The sequence below is a fragment of the Nyctereutes procyonoides genome, unplaced genomic scaffold, assembly GCF_905146905.1.
Source record: "Nyctereutes procyonoides isolate TBG_1078 unplaced genomic scaffold, NYPRO_anot_genome, whole genome shotgun sequence".
Lineage (NCBI taxonomy): Eukaryota > Metazoa > Chordata > Mammalia > Carnivora > Canidae > Nyctereutes > Nyctereutes procyonoides.
The window spans coordinates 11,854,345-11,877,035 of NW_026575052.1; the positions used below are offsets into that span (position 1 = coordinate 11,854,345).

Consider the following 22,691-nt stretch of genomic DNA (forward strand, 5'->3'; position numbering starts at 1 on the left):
ATCTACTCTGCAGCCTTGACGCTCATTCCCCGGCCCCTCCTCGGCCTCCAGATCTGCCCGATGCCACCCCGCCGAGCGGTTCAGGCTCCAGCTCGTCTCTATCATGTCACCCCTCTAAATATCTAAATATTTTGTCGAATTCTCTGTACCCTCTGAGAGGGAACAGCACGGGCCAAGGTCCTGAGGCGGGAAGAGCTCGACGTGGTCAAGCAGAGGCAGGCCCGGGCTGAGAGGAGAGGCCCCCAGCGGGACCCAGGGGCTGGCTGGTCGGGCACCAGACCCCTCCCCTGCTCTCCAGACTCTGGGTTAGTGCTGAGGAGGGAAACGCGAGGTGTACGGGAGGGGACCCAGACGGGTGCGCCCCGGGCCAGGTCCTGCGGGGCGGGGCGCCGTGTCTCTCACCTCCATCTCCCCGACCTGCCGCTGGAGCCGCGAGCACATGGTCTCCAGCTCCTGCTGCTGCTGCGCCTTCACCTTGCCTGCAGGGGAGGATCGGGAGGGGTCTGCGCCGGCAAGGAGGCCGCTGGACCACTTCTGGCCTTGCCCAACCTTCTACCCCGAGAAGGGCATTTGGAGCAGCTGCCCCTTAACTCGAGGGCTCCCCTGAACACTGCCTGCTTGGCCTCTCTCCCTGGCCTTGAGAGGAGAGCCCCCCAACCTCACCCCCCCCCAAGGCTCCTGAGGGGGCGGGGCGGTGTTCCTTCACACTTCTGACAGTGCGCCCTGTGCACCCAGGGGACTCGGTCCCACAGAGGAGGGCGCTGTGCCATTGCCTGTGTCTGGGCTCAGCTGTCCAGGCCCCGCTACAGGACTCAGCTTGATGGTCCTGGAGCCCTGATGCCCAGGAGCCACCAGCCCACGGGAGGTGCCCCAGGAGGGCTGACCAGCCCACCAAGTGCGCCTCTTACCCTCGTGCTCCTGGAAGGTCTGCACCATTTCCTCCAGGGCCCGTATCTTCCGATCCTGCAGCAGCAAGACAAGGAGGGGCAGGCAGATTTGGGGGTTCCCAGAGTGCAAGGGAACTTTGCTGGGGACTTCCCCCTTCAGCTGGGAAGATCCAAACTTCTTGCCTCTGTGGGACACTGGGGAGTTTAAAGACCCTGCCCCTGCCACTCTTTGGCACAGCCACTGCTCCTATACCTCAGATATCCTTGTGGTTCCACTGTGGTGAGGAAAGGTGTGGAGTACCCCAAGTGCTCCAGAGCTCAGCAGCACTGCTGCCATCTAGTCCAAGGCTACTGGCCTTGTTCGGCTGTAGAGAAGACCCTTAACCTCTCTGCTCAGGTCACAGGGATCCAGATCAGCCTCAGGCCATACCTGGTCCTTGAACTGGGAGGTTCAGTGGGAGAGATGGTTCTAGAACCCACCCACCCTGGCTTATTGCGGGAGTAAGCTCACTGGCCTCCCCAGCCTGGGCCCTTCCACCCCTCAGACCAGACCCTGGCCCTCTCCCCACCAGGGTCCCACCTTGGACAGAAGCTCATCAGCCTGAGACTTCACTTGCCGCTCCAGGTCTCGCATCTTCCTGGTCAAGGTGGCCACCAGCTCCGAGTCATGGAATACAGGGACTGCCAAACGGACAAAGTCCTAGAGCCCAGGTCTACAGCAGAGGCTGAGGCGTGGGGGGCCAGTGGACGGGGACAGGGATCTCCAGAAGCAGAAATAAGAGGAGTACTAGTAGCTGCCACTTAGATAATAGGGACTATCCTACATACTCTGCTCATGTCAGCTCATGCTGTCCCCACAATGCGCCTCAGTTTACAGGAACACAGAGGATAGGGGAGTGAGTCAGCACCAAGGACAAACAAGCACCCAGATCTGCATGTGGGCCCTCCAAGTGGTGCACGGCCTGGACTCTTCGAGAAGTCAGTGTCACTTTTTAAAAAGGCAAAGTCACTGTTCTACGGAGGTGTAACAAACACAGTGCATGACCCTGATTAGAACCTAGATCAGGGATCCCTGGGTGGCGCAGCGGTTTGGCGCCTGCCTTTGGCCCGGGGCGTGATCCTGGAGACCCAGGATCGAATCCCACATCAGGCTCCCGGTGCATGGAGCCTGCTTCTCCCTCTGCCTATGTCTCTGCATCTCTCTCTCTCTCTCTGTAACTATCATAAATAAATAAAAATTAAAATTAAAAAAAAAAAGAACCTAGATCAGGAAAAACAAGAGCTGTGAGATCATTTTGGAGCATAGGAAATTGGAGCGCAGAAGAGGCTTGAGCGTATCACCGCATCATCCACATTCTTAGGTCGTGTCACTGCTCCGTGGTCATGTGCTTCCTTATTCTTAGGACAGGCACACTGAAGTGCTTACGGGTGAAACGTCATGATACCTGTAATCGACTTCCAAATGGTTCATCAACAAAATACATTTACATTCATAGATATGTGTATACGGACAGAGAGAAAGCAAATTAGTGGCAAAATGTCACTCATTGTTGCATCTAGATGGCAGACATAGAGGTGTTCACCATACTATTATTTTAATTTCTTTATAGGCTGGAAATTCTTCAACACAACAAGTTTGGGAAAAGAAACTGAGAGACACACAGGGAGGAACAGGTCCTCCTTTCCCTGCACACTGGCCTGTGTGTGAAGCAGGAACTGCATTTTTCACCATGCAGCCATATGGGCTGACATGCCAAGGATGGCTCAGTGGAAAGATGGAGAAACCTGAAAATTTTTTATAGATTTTATTTATTTGGGGCAGCCTGGGTGGCTCAACGGTTTAGCGCTGCCTTCGGCCCAAGGTGTGATCCTGGAGACCCAGGATCGAGTCCCGTGTCAGGCTCCCTGCGTGGAGCCTGCTTCTGCCTGTGTCTGTGCCATTCTCTCTCTCTCTGTGTCTCTCATGAATAAATAAATAAAATATTAAAAAAAGATTTTATTTATTTGAGAGAGAAAATGCACACATGAGTTGGGGGCGGGGGTGGGCAGAGGGAGAAGGAGAAGCAGACTCCCCGCTGAGCCCGATGGAGGGCTCGATCCCAGGACCCCTAGATCATGACCTGAGCTGAAGGCAGACGTTTAACCCACTGAGCCACCCAGGTGCCCCAAAACCTGGACTTTCGATGATGTCTTTGAGTCAATGGATTAACAATCCTGGAGCTGCCTCCTGGACTTCATGGTATGCCAGACAATAAGTCCTCCTCAATGTTCATGCTAACTGATTAAGGGTTTTCTCTGACTTGTAGTCAAAGCTTTGTAACAGACAGATAGACATCTGGGCTGGTCAGCGCATAGAGCATGGATGAGCTCACTGAGGCAGAGGGGAGGGGGAGAGCTGGGGAGAGAGAGAGGGAAGGAAAGAGAGAGGGAGAGGGGGGAGGGAGCATCACACTGAAAAGCTGGGAGGAAAAGAAGGATCTAGCAAAGAGAGGAAAGAGCCTCAGAGGCAGGAAGAAATCTGAGAGAGCAGTGTTATGGTGGCCAAGGGCCCAGGGTGATCTGAGAAGGAGGGAACGGTGACCCATGTGGAATGCTGCTGTGCACAGAAGTGAGACAGGACAGGCAAGTCCTTGTTTGTGACCTCGGTGGGGACAGACACTGGCTGAGAGTGGGGTGAGGAGCAGATGCCAGGGGAGAGGCTGAGAGTGCCTGGGATGGCTCCTCAAGGGGAGGAGCTGGTTACTGGGGTTACTAAGGAAAGTGTCCCCAGCTGGGCTGACTCTGTGCCTGAATGGCTGTAGCGCCAGGCTCTTCTGTCTCCTTTCCCCACTTCAAATCCCTGTCCTATAACACAGAGGAGTGTTCAGTGAAGGACTGCCTCCCACCTCACAGACCTTGTAGGAAATGGGAGGCAGAGACACAGAATGTTGCCTACCCAAGATATCACAGCTAGCGGAACATTCTAATCTCATTCCCAGCTCCTCCAGGCTTGCAGCAGACTCTGACCCTACCTGCCCACGTCTCCCCTATGTCCGGACCCGTTCCACCCTCTCTCCTCTGAGAAGCTGCCCCGTGAGCTCCATCTGGGGACCTCTGAGATGAGTATCACCACAGCTCTTTGGGGAGGGTGCAGGCCAGGCGAGGAGGGCTGTCTGGGGACCTTGGGCTCACCCACAGCAGGCCAGAGTAGGTCTGTGCCTCTCTGGGCTTCCTTCGGCTGCCCCCTCTCTGAGACCTTCTCCAGCTGCTAGGGACCCAGACCCTTTTAGGCCTCTGTTCTCACCTTGCCTACTCACAGGGGCACCTACTCCGCCATAGCATGAAGGGATGGAGATCCTTTCTTCTGAGCCATGTCCATTATTTAGCACGTCCACCTCGTCTTCTGCAGACAGGGATGCCCAGGTCACTGCTCTGGGGCTGAGGCCCAGAGGAAGCTGGGCCCCTGGGCTCTGGCCTGGATAAAGCAGCCTGGATGCTGTACTCCCAAGTGTATGTGAATAGAACATGTGGGATGTCAGGGAGCAAGGGTCCAACCAGAACAGGCTTCTTGTAGTTCTGACAGCCTGGCTCCTGGGAGGACCTGAGTAGCCAATGCCAGCCACACGGTGGCAGCAAGAATGGGGTTGGGATGCTAAAGTCTGAGCCTGCAGGAGGCAGGGCAGTGAAATGAGGATGGGGCTTCTGGGAGAAAAGGTGGTAATGGGCTGGAGAAGGCTGGGGTCTGGGCTCCTATGGCTTCTCGGCACCCACTGGCCCACCCCACAGTAAGTGGAAGGGTTCAAAAGCTAGCAATGACATCTCTTCTAAGGGGGTGCGCCTCCTAATCAGAAAGCTGCCAGGAAGCCCTGTCCTCCGGGAGGGATGAGGGAGCTGCAGGTGGGCCAGCTGCTCTGGCTGACAGGGGTGATCATCCTGTTCCTTCTCTCAATCTGCACCCCAGGGAGACCAGCAGGTGGGAAGTGAGGGGGACACGAGGGCAGAGCCCACACTTACCATCTCCGTAGAGTTTTATCCCTCGCCTCCTAGGAACCCAGGCAGGAAGGAAAAGACAGATAGACAAGTTAGGACCCTCTGGAATGTCCCAGGGGGTCAGTCTAGGTGCCCAGCCAAGCCTAAAGGAGATGGAGGCTGGGCCTCTGCCTCCCAAGGCTATCTCCTTCCCAAATCGCATCCTTGGCACTGGGGCAAGCCAAGGGACAGGCTTTGAGGTGTCCCCTCCTCCCAGTGGAGAAAGGTGGGGAAGGGCTGAAGGGCAGAGGTTTGGGTGGAAGACACAGAGCTCCCAAGCCCAGAAGCCCAGCCCCAGCTGTGTTTTAAAATGACTGTGCGAACCCCAGGTGGGTCCCTTGACTGCTCTAGATCTCCCCGGCCTTCAAATGACTCAAAGTGGTGTTCAGAAGAGGAAGAAGAGAGGTTAAAAAAAAAAAAAATGCTTCAAAAGGATGAAGTGCTAGACAGATGTAAAGTGTTCTCTTCCTGAGGACCAGCACGTGGCTGGCCCAGGGGAGCCCTACAATTGGTGTTTGCCAAAGAACATGAGAACGATGAATAACTGGGTGCCGCGCTGCTCCCACCCAGCCCACACCCTACTAGACGGCACAACCCAGTGTTTGCTCAGACGCCGCAGAGCCTCTCTGAAGAAGTTATAAGAGAAAGATACGGTGGTCAGGGAAGGCTATGTGACTCCTCACCTTTTCCCGGAGACACTAGGAGCCCTTCTCCTAGTCCACTGGGCTGAGAGGAGGCAGGGGCATGAACATAAATACCCCCTGAGGCCGGTTCCTTACCCTGGATTCACAGGCTCTGACTGCAGGGGGACTCTTCGGGTCTTGCCAAGGGAGGCCAAAGGTGAGCTCATAGCTCTACTTCTAGATTCTAGCTGTCAGGAACTCCCTGAGAAGATGGAAGGAAGTCAGTCCCAGGGGACAGAGGGGGCCCGGGGCTTCAGGATCAGGGAAACTTCCTCTTCCCTCGTTTCTTTTCCCAGGAGGGAGCACTGTCCAGGGAGCAGCACCCCTCACTTCTTCCCACCGCCCCTGCAGAGGTTTCTGGAGGCAGGTTGGCCTCACGATCCGTGTGATTGATGTCTGCTGGATCCTCTGGATATCTTGCTTTCTGCTCTGGCCCTGGGGGCCCCTGGACTGGCTGGGAAAGGGGGATGGGGTACAGAGATGGGCCAGAAGCCTGGGACTTTCCCAACTTAGAGCTGGGTCACCAGACTACCCAGAAGGCCTGGGGCTTTTAGCCATCCTTCAAGGAGCTGTGGACACAAAGCTCAAGTGTCCTGTTCCCTCCTACAGGAACTCAGCTGTCATTCTGACTCTCGGAGCCACAGAGGAGCAACCCACGGGCAGGATTCGACCAAGGCACAGACTGTGTGGTAGGGAGATCAAGAGCCCAGGCTCTGCACAGGCTCTGCCATCCACCAGGTAACCCGTGCCTTGGTCTCCTTTGATATGGTGACAGTACCAGCCAGGTAGGGTCAACAAGAGGATTCAGAGATAACACACATAAGGCACAGAGCCCAGTGCCACACCGAGGGGAGGCATGGAAAAATGTAAACTGTGGGGGCGCCTGGCTGGCTCAGGGTGGTGGAGCCTGCAACTCTGGATCTCAGGGCTGTGAGTTTGAGCCGCATGTTGGTGTAGAGATTAGTTAAAAATAAAAAAATTTGGGCAGCCCTTGTGACTCAGCAGTTTAGTGCCGCCTTCAGCCCAGGGCGTGATCCTGGAGACCCTGGATCGAGTCCACGTCAGGCTCCCTGCATGGAGCCTGCTTCTCCCTCTGCCTGTCTCTGCCTCTCTCTCTCTGTGTCTCTCATGAATGAATAAATAAAATATTTTTAAAAAAATAAAAATAAATTTTAAAATTTTAAATAAAATAAAATATTTAAAAAAAGTTTTTAATGTTATGGCTTTTGTTGCTATACACTGAGGACATTCAAACATGTTCATTCCCTTCCTTTCCTCTTCCTTCTGGAAAGATGAATGCACATCAGTGATGGAATTAAAGGCCAACACTAGGGCAGCCCGGGTGGCTCAGTGGTTTAGCGCTGCCTTCAGCCCAGGGCCTGATCCTGGAGTCCTGGGATCAAATCCCACGTCGGGCTCCCTGCATGGAGCCTGCTTCTCCCTCTGCCTGTGTCTCTGCCTCTCTCTCTCATGAATAAATAAATAAAATCTTTAAAAAAAAATAAAGGCCAACACTATTCAGTGAATTAGTACATTATGTGGCTAAATATCTAGAAATCCTAGAACCGAGGACCCCCATGAGGGCCTGAATCAAGCCTTTTTAGGACAAATCCAAGGCAGTTTCACTTTGAAAATGTATGGCACTGGTTTCCACCCTGCCCCTGAGGCTGCCCGGCATGGAGGCTGGAGGCAGCTTCTCAGTCTTCATTCTGGAGTTTGGGTCTCATACCCCAGGTCTAGTGTTGCCTCATCCCTACCATCAGCCTTCCCAATCTGCCCCTAGCCTCCCCCAGGCCCTGCTGCCTCCCATTCTGGCATCCTAATGGTTTGTGTGGCACCAAGTGCAACAGTCCCTCATGGTTCCCTGCGCCAGCATCTGGCCAGAGGGATCTTCATAAACATAAAGCTAACACGTTGGGGTGCCCAGGTGGCTCAGTGGTTGAGCATCTGCCTTTGGCTCAGGTTGTGATCCTGGGGTCCTGGGATCAATGCCCACATCGGACTCCCCACAGGGAGACTGCTTCTCCCTCTGCTTGTCTCTGCCTCTCTCTCTCTCTCTATGTCTCGCATGAGGCTCCCAATGGCTCCTTCTCACCAGAGAAAAGAAATTCAAAATTCCTTAACATAGATGATCAGGTCCCTGCCGATGCCTCCTGATCTCACTCCCCCGTCTCCCCCTCTTACACTCAAGCCAGCCTGGCCTCAAAAGCACTGGCCTTGGCACATGTGGCTCCCCCAGCCTGGAACCCCTTCTTGGAAGGGCATCCCTACTCCTATCTTCACCCTTCCCTTGGTTGGGCTAACTCCTCTTTTTTTTTTTTTTTGTTTTTGTCTGTTCTTTAGTTTTAAGGTTTTTTTTTAAAGATTTATTTATTTATGATAGACACACGGGGGGTGGGGGGGGCAGAGACACAGGCAGAGGGAGAAGCAGGCTCCATGCCGGGAGCCCGATGTGGGACTTGATCCGGGGACTCCAGGATCGCACCCTAGGCCAAAGGCAGGTGCCAAACTGCGGAGCCACCCAGGGACCCCCCCAGCCACCCAGAGATCCCCCAGTTTTAAGTTTTTATTTGAAAGTTATTATAGATTTGCAGGAAATTAGGAAAATAGTACAGAGGGGATTTGTCTGCCCTCACTCAGTTGCTCCCAACAGTGACACTCTATGTGTGTATCTATTTATGCTATCCTACCCACATGTACATCCCAGATAACCACCACTGCAGTCAAAGAACTACTCCATCAGCACAGAGTTCCCCTCACCATAAGGCTCTCCCTCATGCCAACCCTTTCTAGTCACCCATGCCATCCCCAACCCCTGGAAACCACTACTGTTTTCTTACTTCAAGAATGTTGTATAAGTGGAAACACACAGTATCAACCTTAAAAAAAAAATCTTGGATCCCTGGGTGGCGCACCAGTTTGGCGCCTGCCTTTGGCCCAGGGCGCGATCCTGGAGACCCAGGATCGAATCCCACGTCGGGTTCCCGGTGCATGGAGCCTGCTTCTCCCTCTGCCTGTGTCTCTGCCTCTCTCTCTGTGTGTGTGACTATCATAAATAAAAAAATAAAAATTAAAAAAAATTAAAAAAAAAATCTTTATTGAGACCTAACTCAAACACTTAGTTCTTTTAAAGTGTACGATTCAGTGGTTTTCAGTATATTCACAAAGTTGTGAAACCATCACCACAATCAATCTTTAGAACATTTCATCTGCTATCAGGTGATGTTCCTTTTGTGGCTAACACTGTCCTGTGTGAACTTCCACTGGGCTTGATTACCCCTCCCTTCTCCAAACTCATCACCATTAACAACCCCTCAGAAGAAACTACTTTAAAAAGGCGGACATTAACAAGTGTTGGTGAGGTGAGGAAATTGGAACCTTAGCTTGAACAGAAATGGCACAGCAGCTGTGGAAACCCCTCTGGCAGCCTCAAAAGGCTACCTTATGGCTCAGCAATTCTGCTCCTAGGTAGCTTCCCAAGAGAATGAAAACTTTTTTGTGTGTGTATATTTTTTATTGGCGTTTGAATTGCTAACATATAGTATAACACCCAGTGCTCATCCCGTCAAGTGCCCCTCTCAGTGCCTGTCACCCAGTCACCCCATCCCCCCACCTACCTGAGAACGAAAACTTATGTCCACATGAAAGCTCATCTACACGTTCACAACAGCATTATTCATAATATCCAAAAATGGAAACAACCCAAAGGTCCATCAGTCAATGGATGGATAAAGAAGTCTGGTATATCCTTACAATGGAAGCCATGTCACCATATGAATGGATCTTGAAAACATTATGCTAAGGGACAGTCACAAAACACCACATATTGTTATAACCCCATTGATCTAAGATGTCCAGAATGGACAAATCTAGAGACAGAAAGTAGACCAGTGATTGCCTAAGACTGGGGGCTGTTGGGGGGGGGGCAAACAGAGGTAGTTGCTGACGGGTACAGAGTTTCTCTTCAGATGCCAGAAAATGTCTATATTGATTGCGGTGATGTTTGTACAACTCCCATGAATATCCTAAAAACTTGAAACTTACATTTCAAAGGGGTAAAGGGAATTATATCTCAACAAAGCTATCACAGAAAAAAGGTCCCCAAACCAAACCCAACACCATCCCTGAAAATAAGCTCCTCGCACTTTCCCCTACTTAATGGGACCCCATCATCCAACTACAAAATTTTCCTCTCCTTCCTTCTCTCTTAATCCCACCCATCGCCAAACGTTGCAGGTTAAACTGCAATGTCTCTCACACAGCTCTGCTCTCTGTTCCCACGGTGGCCCTCCTAGGGGCCCTCTCACTGCCCTTCCTTGGGGCTGTCACGATGGCCGCTGACTTCCCTGCTTTCCGGCTCACCTCCAGCCCATCCAACACACTGTCTCCGGATTAATTTTCCCCATGGATTATGAGACCCCTGAGGGTGACGACGGCATCTCCCTATCAGTTTGGGGACCCCGGAGCGAGGGCGGGACTGTCTCCTCCTCCCTCAGACTGGGGGTGGGGGTGGATCTGAGGATAGAGCTACGTCTACTCCCCTCACTTGGGGGCTTCCAGGCTGTGACTTCCCCTTCAGGCTGGGCTGTCTCCCCTTCAGGCCGGGGCTGGGAGAGGACAGCTGTGGCCCATGCCCCCACATCTCTGGGGCCCAAGTCAGGCCCCAGTGCTCTCCAGCGCCGACAAGGCCCGGCCGGCTGCACGCCTTCAGCCCTCACTCTCCAGCTGGAAGTGCTCACGACGCGACTTGAGTCACGACCCAACCCCTCCCAGGGAACCGCGTCGCCTCCTCCCGCCTCCTCGCGGAGCCACGGCAGGCGGGGGCCCGAAGCCGCTCCCAAGCCGCGGGAGCCTGCCGGGCGACCCGGCCGCGAGGCTCGCGGGTCCCCGGGCTCTCGGGGCGAGCGCCCGCGCCCCCCCCCCCTGCGTGGGGAATGCCGGGGCCGCAAAGTTTTGAGCCGGGACTCACCGCGCAGGGCCTGGGAGCCGTCCCGCGGCGCCGCCATCTTGTTGTCACGCGGTTTCCCAGGCGACCAGGGCCCGTGCGCTTCTCATTGGCTAGTTCGAGGGTCCCGGGCGGGTCCCACCGCCTGTGCTCGAATGCTATTGGCCCGCGGGTCTAAACTCTTAGGGGGATGCTGCAAATCCCAGAAGTCACCGCCCTGAGCCTGTTCGAAATCTGGAGAAACGAAGGGTCCAGTTACACCCTCCCACCCCGAGAAAGGGGGGGAACCTGGGGTTGGATTCGTGAAGCCTCTGAAACATGAATGTGTAATCCGACAGTGCCACTGTTTTTGCACACTTGATTTGCGGGGAGATTATCCCTCTGACTCTCTTGTTTCCCCATCTGTACAGTACAAAGCGCGGGGGTGCTTTTTTTTAAAAAAAAAAAATATTTACTTATTTGACAGGGAGAGAGAGCATAAACTGGGGGAGCAACAGGCTCCCCGCGGAGCAGTTAGGTGGATGCTGGCTGGATCATGACCTGAGCCAAGGCAGACAACCGACTGAGCCACCCAGGCGCCCCTTTTATGAGCATGAACTGAAATGATGCAAGTACTCAATAAATGTTTCCTAAATCTGAAATTCTCTGCTCCCTTCTTGACCAGATGGCGCCTTATCAGGGATACTCAAATCGTAGTTCCTTTGTGTGAAAGTTAAGGTAAGACTCCGAGACTCCCTTTGCCTTTGGGTAACACATGACTTTGAGAGAGATAATTCCCCTCCCCAGTCTCATCAGAAAAAGTAAGATGTTAGATTAGATCAGCTTGAGGCAGTTTGATTAAGAGCATGGACTCTGGCCACAGGAGTCCAAGTGACTGACTTGTGTGTCCTGGAGCAAGTTATTCACCTTAGTTTCTTCATCTGTAAAATGGGGGAGAATACCCTCCCTTTGCAGGGTTGCCCTGAGTATTAAATGAAATAATTATTAATAGTACCTATCACAACACCCACATAGGGTAAGCTTTCAAAAACATTTGCTGCTTTCAACTATTTTTATCAGTGTCTCTCAGCTTTTCAGCGGTGATGGTCTAAAAATCTATGACTTCTATTCTCAGGCACCCACTTCCTTACTCCTGGGCTCAACCACCAAAACTCTCTTGCATATCTCAGACTGACTTTGTAATGTTTTCCATTTGACTGTCTAATCTGCATTCAGGAGAGGACCAGCTTCTTGAGGCATTCCTAACACACCAATTGGAGGCTGAAGGGAGCTATGAATTAATGAGTGCCTTCCAAGTGCCAGATGCCAACATTATGAGGTTTATAGATGTGAAAACAAGCTCAGAGAAGTGAAGAGATTTGCTCGGGACTATGCAGGTAATCAGCAAAAGTGTATTCAAACCCAGAACTGTCTGCCCCCAAATTCTGTACTCTTTCTAGAAGCTCCCACTTTGGTGAAACAGGCAGGGGAAGATAGGCCAAGGTGCAAGTGGTACAGGCCTCCTGTCAAGGGAGGAGTTCAGGTGGAAAGTGTAACTGGAAGTCAGAGGTGGGAGAGTGCCTCTGAGCTTCTCTTAGAAATTTCTCTGAGGCTTGAGGTATAGGAGTTGAGAAACCTTTAGGTTATACTGGGCCAACTGTTTCTGGGAGGTTGGAGCTATGGTCAACAACTTTATACCGTTACCTTGTTTACATTCATTCTGCCCTTGAAGGGGTCTGCCTTGGGAGCCCTGCTGTCATCTTCCTACCTCCTCCCTCCTCAGCAAGACTAGGGAAGGTGGATTGGCATTTACCCGGGCATCAGGATTTACCACATACCTCTCTCCTACCCAGAACCTGAGGCATAGCCTATGGTCCTGGAGCAGAGGACACTCAAACACCTAGTTCACGTGAGATGGGTGGGAGCCCTCTACCCTGGCAGGCCAGTTTATTAGTTTTAAAAAAATATATTGGGAGAAGTCAAAGCCTTATTATAAAATAAGTATACAGGGCAGCAGTTTAGCGCCGCCTGCAGCCCAGGGCATGATCCTGGAGACCCAGAATTGAGTCCCGTCAGGCTCCCCGCATGGTGCCTGCTTCTCCCTCTGCCTGTGTCTCTGCCTCTGTGTGTGTGTCTCTATGAATAAATAAATAAAATCTTAAAAAATAAATTAAGTATACATTTTCACATAGAAACTTGGAAGATGGGATGCCTGGGTGGCACAGCAGTTGAGCGTCTGCCTTTGGCTCAGGGTGTGTTTCGGGATCTGGAATCGAGTCCCACATCAGACTCCCTGCATGGAGCCTGCTTCTCCCTCTGCCTATATATCTGCTTCTCTCTCTGTGTGTCTCTCATGAATAAATAAATAAAATCTTAAAAAAAAGAAACTTGGAAGATAATTATAGCTATCATTTATCAAGGATGTATTTTTTTTATTATTATCAAGGATGTATTATGGGTCAGCATAACTTATCAAGTCTATAAATCTAGGATCTGTCACTTGTAACTGGCTATTCCTGCTCTAGCTACTTCACTGAGCCTCAGTTTCCCTATCTATAAAATAGAGATACTAATAGAACCCACCTCATAGGATTCTTTTTTTTTAAGATTTATTTATTTGAGAGAGACAGAGTGTGTGAGAGAGAGCAGGAGGAAGGGGCAGAGGGAGAGGGACAAGCAGACTCCCTGTTCAGGGGGGAGCACAGGGCTACATCCCAGGGCCCTGGGATCATGACCTGAGTCCAAGGCAGACGCTAACTGGTTCAGCCACCCAGGTGCCCCTTACCTCATGGGATTATTGTGCAAGTTAAATCTCATGACATTGTCACATTATTGATTTTAAAAAAATGTTTTCCAGAAATAGAATTATGAAAACAAAACAAGAGTCTAACCTTACCTCATAGTTACTTTTCTGACTTAGATTTCACTATTCCTCATCTTAGATGGTTCTGAAAATCTTTTCAAGATCTCTAGGCTCACATAAGACTTGAGTGTTTGGAGGACATTGGAGGCTACTCTGTCTAGCTTCCAAGGATTCCTGCTGGACTTCTGGGGTGGGAGCCATTCAGCTTCTTTTTCATTCCATCCCAGGGTGGATGTTCCCTGTTTGACAACAGTAGACAGACCCTGGACTGGGAGGAGGGAGGTCCTCAACAAGTCTCTCTCTGGCCTATTTGCCCACCTGTAAGATGAGGAAGTAGACCCCAGACCTGGCACCAGATGGTTCTGGAAGCTCTATTCTTGGGAATCGACAAAGTTTTCTTTGCTTTTAGGTCATTTCCTGAAAGACCCTTATCAATTACCAATTTAACCCCTTTGGGGTTAAAGAGTTTATTGGGTCATAGGAGCTGAGGAAGGAAAGGTAAATAATAAAGGAGAGAGAAGTCCTCTAAGTCCATATATTCCTTTCAGAATAAAACCCTGGCCCTCTCTCCCATCTTCCCCTCTTCCCACCTACATCAAGGCCACCTTGGGTCAAGCCCCATGATTTCTAGTTTAACCTGCCATTTAGGGCCTTAAGATTATGAATCTTGTCCTCTGCCCTTCTCAGTGTTCCAGAATCTATCACGCGCTCTCCTGCGTTCAGGACTTGATTTCCAGTGAGAACATCCACCTTTGCCTTTTCCCCCTGGGAAAATCCTTCTTAATCCTTCAAGAACTAGCTCAGGTGTCCCTCCCTCCATGAATACACCCACTCCTCCCAAGCAGAATTACACCCCACATTCTAATAGTCCTGCTGCCATTACAGCATTTTTTATTCAGTTTTGTGATTATTACAGCATGTCTCTCCCTCTTAGACTATGAACTCAATGAAGGGACCCTCACTCATTCATCTTGCTTGATACACACAGTAGATGTCAATAAATTGCCTGAAATCAGATAGATGGGTAGATGGGCAGATGGATGGATGGATGGAGGAAGGTTTACCTTAGAGTGCTCTGTGGTACTATTGGATCACAGCCCTCTCTCAGTGGGGATGAAAAATGCAGGGCAGACCATATTGTAATATGTGCTGCAACTCCCTTCCCCTCCCTCCCAGGGCTTGGACCCTAGTGATAGGTAGTTGAGGGCTCCTCCTGCTTCTCTTCTGAGCCTACACCTCCCCAATCCCACCCAGCAGGGGCCTCAAGACTCTTGCCCTGCCCCCTCCCTCTCCACTTCCTGGCTTTCTCTCACCAGTCTTGACTCAGATCTTTTTTCTTTCTTTCTCTTTAGCCAGGGATGGAGGCCCCTAAGTGCCCACTCAAGTTTTTCTAAAGCTTGCAACAGAAGGCTTAAAACCATAGAAGGGAAGTGAGAGGTGTTTCCTGTATTACCTGGAATGCATATGAGGCACAAAATAGACTAAGGAAGGAAGAATGGATGAGGCTAGAGCTGGACTTGGGGCCAATCATTGGGTCCTCTAAGAGGGAGAAGGGCAGGGAATCAGGGACTTCTAGGGTAGCCACAGAGGTTACATACATGGTTGTGGCTTCAGAAAGATCGGTGTTCAAGTTCAAATGAGGCTGGCTCCACCATTTACTACCTTGGACAGGTCACTTAATATTTAAGCCTCAGTTTTCTCATCAGCAAAATAGAGATAATTAGAAAACCTATTGCAGAGCCCCACTGAAGGAATAAAGCAAGATAATGTATTAAGAATAGAGCACCATCTAAGCAGTTTTGTGATTTATCTCATCCTCCACACCTCACTATAACTTCATAGCCATCCCCACCGCAAATCCCTTCCACTAAGGTTTAGTCACCTGCTTGTCTCTTCACTAGCCTTCCTCCCACTCATCCTAGATTGATACTGTGAAAATTAATAAACGCGAAACCTTATTAAAATGTGGTTGGGAGGACAGAAGGGGGAGCTCTCATGCCATCTCACTCAAGGCCAGTTAAGGAAGAATTGCCAATTACAGACCCTAACAGAAAAATTGTCAACAGGAAAGAATCATCAATTACAGGCCCCAACAGGAAGAGATGTACATTGTACCCCAGCAACTCAGCCAATGAGAAACTGTCATCACCTTGAACCCGTGCTTTTCTCCATTGGACTTTCGTTCAAAACACTCCTCCCAATTTTCTCCTTCTCCATAAAATAATATTTCTCTCCTTTGTTTGTTGGACTAGCCTATGGTATTTGCTGTAGGTTGTTTGTTCTAAAGTGTAATTCTCTACTATGCCCAAAACAACCCATTTGTGCTGGCAAAATAACTGATAGTGTTATTATTTTTTTAATGTTATTTATTTATTCAGGAGAAACACAGAGAGAAAGAGAGGCAGAGACACAGGCAGAGGGAGAAGCAGACTTCTCGCAGGGAGCCCGATGTGGGACTCGATCCTGGGTCTCCAGGGTCACGCCCTGGGCTGAAGGTGGCACTAAACCACTGAGCCACCCAAGCTGCCCAGTAGAGTTATTTTCAAGGTTAACATCACTTGGTGTCAGAAGTAGGATCCAGAGCTGACCCTATTCCCTACCTACTGCTCAACAACTCCAAGGCCAGTGAGCAAACAGGTGCCAGTACCCACTGAGATCGATGAGTTCGAAGCTTTCTCACACTGGAGTTTGAAGGTAAGTCTCTGCTGGACTTTGTGCTCCACTCTCATTGTGTCTTGTGCTCTCCAGGCTTTATTCAGGATCTGTTTTAAGGATTTGTCCATTCCAGGAGTACTTGTCTGGCTTTGGGTTTGACTGCTTTTGGGAACTGGGCTATTTCTATTGGAACTATGCTATTTAGGAATTTTTCCCCTCTAGAAAAGCCTGTAAGAAATGGGATCCCAGTAATCAAAATGCTTTGAAAGTGTATCCCTCCTTTCTGGCACCCCAGCTGGTTTTGTGTTTAAAAATTGCAGTTCCTTTTCATGTGCATTTCTTTTTTTTTTTAAGATTTTATTTATTAGAGATTTATTTATTAGATTTTATTTATTAGAGAGCGAGAGGCAGAGGAAGAAGCAGGCTCCATGCTGGGAGTCCGACGTGGGACTGGATTCCAGGACTCCAGGATCAGACCCCCGGCCAAAGGCAGCACTAAACCGCTGAGCCACCCGGGGCTGCCCTTCATGTGCATTTCTAACAAAATGGATCACTTAACCAAAAGTAATTTAGAACACAAATGCTCATTATGGGGAACTTTAGATCACCCCAAACTTACTTTTCTCAGAATTGAACAGCTGTGGCTTTAAAATTGTCAAAATGGCATGGGATGCCTTTTTTGATGTTTTAAAGATTCCAAATGCTATCAGGAATCTAAAATTGCCTCTCTGCAAAATACAATTTCTGGACTGAGGCAAACAAACAATTAAAGACAAAAGGGCATATGAGGCCTCTCTTTTCCCTCTTCCATTTCCTTTGTTTCCAAACACACAATCCCTTAAAAGTTAAGTCTCCCGAGGATTCAAATAACCCCCAATGGAAAAAAAAAAAATCCCCAATATCTTCTCCCTGGTTGAAGGCCAAATTTTGAGCCATAGTGAAAGAATTTCTTATGAAACCAACTGAAGACAATCACAGGTTTGCTGAAGAATTAGTATCTATTAATACTTACCAACCTAGTTCTTCGGATTTATATCAGTTAGTTTGTTGGTGAGGACCAGGCCAAACTTTGGCTAAAATTTGCTTGATGGGAACATCATGAACAGGATTAAAAATAAAAATAAACAAGCCCCTAACCTATGGCTAGAACACTTGCTGAAAACCTGCACTGAGCAATTGTTAGAGCTTTTCCTAACCTGCGAATTGGAACAAAATTCAGGCTTGCACACAAAAAACTGATGAACCTGTTCATGACTGTCATAATCCATTTCAGACTGTTTCCAAAGAAAACTCTGGTCTTCTTTTAGATGTTGGATCCTCTCAGGGAGACTTTATTTATTTTTAAATAACTTATTTATTTATTTATTTGAGAGAGAGCACTATGGGGGAGGAGCAGAAATAGAGGGACAAGCGGACTCACACTGCCCAACACAGGGCTTAATCCCATGACCCTGAGACTAGGGCCTGAGCCAAAATCAAGAATCAAACACTAAACTGATTGAGCTACCCATGTGGCTGTTAGGCCAAGATTTCTCTTTTTTTTTTTAATTAAGATTTTATTTATTTATTCATGAGAGACAGAGAGAGGCAGAGACATAGGCAGAGGGAGAAACAGACTCCTCACAGGGAGCCCGATGCAGGACTCGATCCCAGGACCCCGGGATCACAACCTGAGCCAAAGGCAGATGCTCAACCACTGAGCCACCCAGGTGTCCTTCAGCCAAGATTTCTTGAGAGAAGTATCATACCAGAATTTCCTTCTCCCAAAAGGGGGAAATAATTCTAGAATTTGACAGTAGCAATCAAAATGGCGAAGCAGGTGAATTAAATGACCTTTTGACTGTTTTTACTTGCTCTATTTCTGATGGCACCATAGCTGAATCTGGGGACACTGATCATTAGTCCCTATTGGATCAGATATCACCCTTCTTATGGGCAAAATCTTCAACTGATATTGGCAGGATCCATAGTACCTATCTCACCTGTTCCACTTGTCCAGAATACAATCTAGGGAAATCTGTTGGCCCTGCTCCCAGACACTTAAAATAGCCTAATGGACTAAAACTTTGAGTTTTGACAAATGGATTTCATATATCTTGCCCTGTTCCATCAATATAAATATGTTATAGTCATGGTTTATGTGCTTTCTCACTGAGTTGTAGCCTTCTCTCATAGACAGGCCAGTGCCCCTTCTGTAGCTAAAATTTTGTTATCCCTACCTGGGGAACCCCTCTTGAACATCAGTGATTGGGGAACCCACTTTACTAGTCAGGTGCTTTGACAAATCTGTGCTGTTTGGCCAGTTTTGCAACATTTTCATTGTGCATACCATCCTCAATCCTCAGAGCTAGTCAGATATGGCACTGTTAAAACTCAATTGGCAAAATTTGTAGAAACCTTCCAAATACCTTGGCCTGAAACATTGCTATTTTTGCTTCTAAATCTCAGATCCACCCCCTTGGGAACACATAGACTCTCACCCTTTAAGATAGTCATAGGAGGTCCAGTGCACTTGGCCCCTGCCTCCTTTGACCCACAGTTAATAAAAGGAGATGGACTTCAATATGGTAAAGGCATAACTGCTTCCATTAAAAATAACCATGCTGGTACTGGCAATGAAAACAGACATGTAGATCAATGGAACAGAGTAGAGAACCCAGAAATGGACTCTCAACTCTGTGGTTGACTAATCTTCAACAAAGCAGGAAAAAAATATCCAGTGGAAGAAAAGACAACAAATGGTGTTGGGAAAATTGGATAGCCACACATAGAAGAATGAAACTGGACCATTTTCTTACACCATACACACACAAAAAAACCTCAAAATGGATGAAAGACTTAAATGTGAGACAGGACTCCATCAAAATCCTAGAGGAGAACACAGGGAGCAATCTCTTTGACCTCAGCCACAGCAACTTCTTGCTAGACATATCTCCAAAGGCAAGGGAAACAAAAGTAAAAATGAATTATTGAGACTTCATCAAGATGAAAAGCTTTTGCATGGCAAAGGAAACAGTCGACAAAACCAAAAGAGAAGCTATAGAATGGGAGAAGATATGCAAATATATAATCAGACAAAGGGCTAGTATCTAAAATCTATAAAGAATTTATCAAACTCAACACCCAAAAAACAAATAACCCAGTCAAGAAATGGGCATGAACAGACATTTCTCCAAAGACGACATAGAAATGACCAACAGGTACATGAAAAAAATGTTCAACGTTACTTGGTATCAGGGAAATACAAATCAAAACCACAATGAGGTACCACCTCATACCAGTCAGAATGGCTAGTCAGGAAACAATAGATGTTGTCGAGGATACAGAGAAAAGGGAACTCTCTTATGCTGCTGGTGGGAATGCAAACTGGTACAGCCACTCTGGAAAACAGTATGGAAGTTCCCCCAAAAGTTAAAAATATAGCTATTCTATGACCCAGCAATTGCACTACTAGATATTTACCCAAAAGACACAAACACAGTGATCTGAAGTGGCACCTGCACCCTAATGCTTATAGCAGCAATGTCCACGATAGCCACGCTATGGCAAGAGCCCAGATGTCCATCGACAGATGAATTGATAAAGAAGATGTGTTATGTACATACAATGGAATATTACTCAGCTATAAAAAAAAAAAAATCTTAGGGAATGCCTGGGTGGCTCAGTGGTTTAGCATCTGCCTTCGGCCCGGGGCGTAATCCTGGAGTTCCAGGATTTGAGTCCCACATCGGGCTCCCTGCATGGAGCCTGCTTTCTCTCTCTGCCTGTGTCTCTGGTTCTCTCTCTGTGTCTCTCATGAATAAATAAATAAAATCTTAAAAAAAAAAAAAAGAAATCTTACTGTTTGCAACAACATGAACGGAGCTAGAAGGAATTATGCTAAGCAAAATAAGTCAATCAGAGAAAGCCAATTATCATATGATTTCACTTATATGTGGAATTTAAGAAACAAAACAGAGGATCATAGGGGAAGGGAGGGAAAAATAAAATAAAATGAAATCAGAGAGAGAGACAAACCATAAAAGACTCTTAACTATGGGAAACAACCTGAGGGTTACTGGAGGGGAAGCAGGTGAAGGGATGGGGTAACTAGGTGACAGGAATTAAGGAGGGCATGTGATGTAATGAGCACTGGATGTTGTATGCAACTGATGAATCACTAAACTCTACATCTGAAGCTAATAATACACTATATGTTAATTAATTGAATTTAAAATAAATTAAAAATGTAAAAATAACCATGCTAGGGTGCCTGGGTGGCTCAGTCATTTAAGTGTCCAACTTGATTTGGGCTCAGGTCATGATTTCAGGGTTGTGAGATTGAGCCCCAGGTCAGGCTCCATGCCCAGCAGGGAGCCTGTTTAAGATTCTCTCTTGGGGCACCTGGGTGGCTCAGTTGGTTAAGTGTCTGCCTTCAGCTCAGGTCAGGATCCCAGCCCCTCATTGGGCTCCCTGCTCAGCAGGGAGTCTGCTTCTCTGTCCCTCTGTCCCTCCCCCTGCTTGTGCATGTGCTCTCTCTCAAATAAAATCTTTAAAGAATAAAAAGATTCTTTATCTCCCTCTCCCAGTGACCCTTCCCCCCTCCCACCCTTTCTAAACAAACAAACAAACAAACAAACAAACAAAAATAACCATGCTTTGGTAGAGCAATGGTTTTATCTTGCACTCTTGGGAGACAAAGGCCTTAAACACCATACCTTGCACCTGGAGATTTTGTTTATTGGAAGAGAGACCTCCAGAAAGGCTTTTCAACCTCGCTGGAAAGTCCCCTCTCTGGTGCTGCCAAACTCCAAGGACTAGAATCCTGGAGTCATATGACATATTATCAGGAAAGCACCAAACCCTGATTGGACCTGCACACCACCTGGTGACTCGAAAGGAAAGACTTCCCGGAATTGGAGCAGACAGACAGCATTCCTGAGATATCCAGAGCAGGCCTGTTAGAAGTTTCAGGATTCACAGAAGTCTCTCTTTTTCACGTAGACTATTAACTGACTGAATTCTTATCCAAATGCACATTTTCTTACAACTTTACAGGCTATTACTGATAACACATTTTGTAACAAGTTCTTTTGAGATAATACTGTTTTAAAAACATATTTGAAGTTGGGAACCCTGGGTGGCTCAGCAGTTTAGTGTCTGCCTTCAGCCCGGGGCCTGATCCTGGAGTCTACGTTGGGCTCCCTGCATGGAGCCTGCTTCTCCCTCTGCCTGTGTCTCTGCCTCTCTCGCTCTCTCTGTGTGTGTCTCTCATGAATAAGTAAATAAAATCTTAAAAAAATAAAAATAACCAACTATTGCTTCGTTTTCATACCTGCACTATATATTCAAAAATGCACTCAATTCTTTCAATAGGCTCTTGCAGTAGCCACTGTTCTGCTTTAATGGTCGAGTTAAGCAGGCACTTCCAGGAGGCACCCGTGACTTGGGGTTTGCCCCCACAGGGAGGACTTTTCTCCCCCATGTTGGAATAAGTGCCAGTATTTTCAGTTGGCTACTTTCAGAGCTAAGGTCCTGGTTTGGAACCACAATTATATATTTGGAATTGTCGTATTAGGGACGCCTGGGTGGCTCAGTGATGTAGCATCTCCCTTCAGCCCAGGACATGATCCTGGGGTCCTAGGATCGAGTCCCACATCGGGCTCCCTGCAAGGAGTCTGCTTCTCCCTCTGCCTATGTCTCTGCCTCTCTGTCTCTCATGAATTAATAAAATCTTAAAAAAAAAAAAAAAGGGAATTGTCGTATTACTTTTGACTCTGTACTTGTTGCCTGCCAAAACTTTCCAAAATGATGTACCCAACAAGGAGATATCTCCAATACTACGCAGGAGTGGCCATGGACAGCTTTTCCTGTTAGGGCCTGTAACTGATCATTCTTTCTGTAATTGAGGTTGGGTGGTATGGCATAAGGGCCTCCTACCCCACTTCTGACTTCTCAACTCCATTGTAGTGAGGTTTCCTTTTCTTTCCACATTTCTTTCTCTCTCTCTATTTTTTATTTTTTTTATATTATTTATTTATTCATGAGAGACACACACACAGAGAGAGAGAGGCCGAGACATAGGCAGAGGGAGAAGCAGGCTCCATGCGGGGAGCCTGACGTGGGACTCCATCCCTGGTCTCCAGGATCATACCCCGGGCTGAAGGCGGCGCCAAACTGCTGAGCCACCCGGGCTGCCCTCTCTTTTTAGATTTTTATTTATTCATGGGAGACACACAGAGAGAGGGAGAGACACAGGCAGAGGGAGGAGGAGGAGGCTCCCCATGGGGAGCCCGATGTGGGACTTGATTCCCGGACTCCAGGCTCATGCCCAAAGCTGAAGACACTCGACCACTGAGCCACCCAGGTGTCCTTCCTTCTTTTGATCAAGATCTTTCTCTACAAGCATCCCTGATCAAGAGTCCAGTTTTCCTAATTCAGTGGCTTTTTGTCCTTCACTGCCAGGAAGGGCCTTCCCTGAGTGTCATTTCCACATCTGGGCCTTAAAATAATAATCCACTTCAGTCTTCTCACTTGAAAGGTGAAACCTGAGGCCCGGAGGGAATGGGCTCATCTAGAAGTCAGGTCCCTGGATTCCTAAAGCCATGCTTCGATTTCACAGAAATTCATTAATCCTAAGTTTTCATGTTCCCCAAGCCTTCATTCTGACCCTGTGGAGCCACCTACAACCT

At 48.5% G+C, this 22,691-nt stretch overlaps 1 protein-coding gene across 2 annotated transcripts in view; it reads right to left on the reverse strand.

The window, feature by feature from the left end:
* Positions 1-21,711, reverse strand: part of UBXN11 (UBX domain protein 11) — a 33,380-nt gene extending 11,669 nt beyond the window's left edge. Inside the window, exons 1-8 of one of the 2 annotated variants that reach the window (XM_055331847.1) lie at positions 20,718-21,702; positions 10,548-10,757; positions 5,675-5,780; positions 4,881-4,909; positions 4,171-4,269; positions 1,468-1,568; positions 909-963; positions 403-479 (exon numbers count right to left, since the gene is read on the reverse strand). In XM_055331847.1, coding sequence (XP_055187822.1) covers positions 403-479; positions 909-963; positions 1,468-1,568; positions 4,171-4,269; positions 4,881-4,909; positions 5,675-5,745 — 432 coding nt within the window. In that variant the 5' untranslated portion in view covers positions 5,746-5,780; positions 10,548-10,757; positions 20,718-21,702. Of the gene's footprint in view, positions 1-402; positions 480-908; positions 964-1,467; positions 1,569-4,170; positions 4,270-4,880; positions 4,910-5,674; positions 5,781-10,547; positions 10,758-20,717 lie in introns of both variants that reach the window. The other variant, XM_055331848.1, reaches the window with a different exon arrangement.
* Positions 21,712-22,691: the final 980 nt, after the last annotated feature.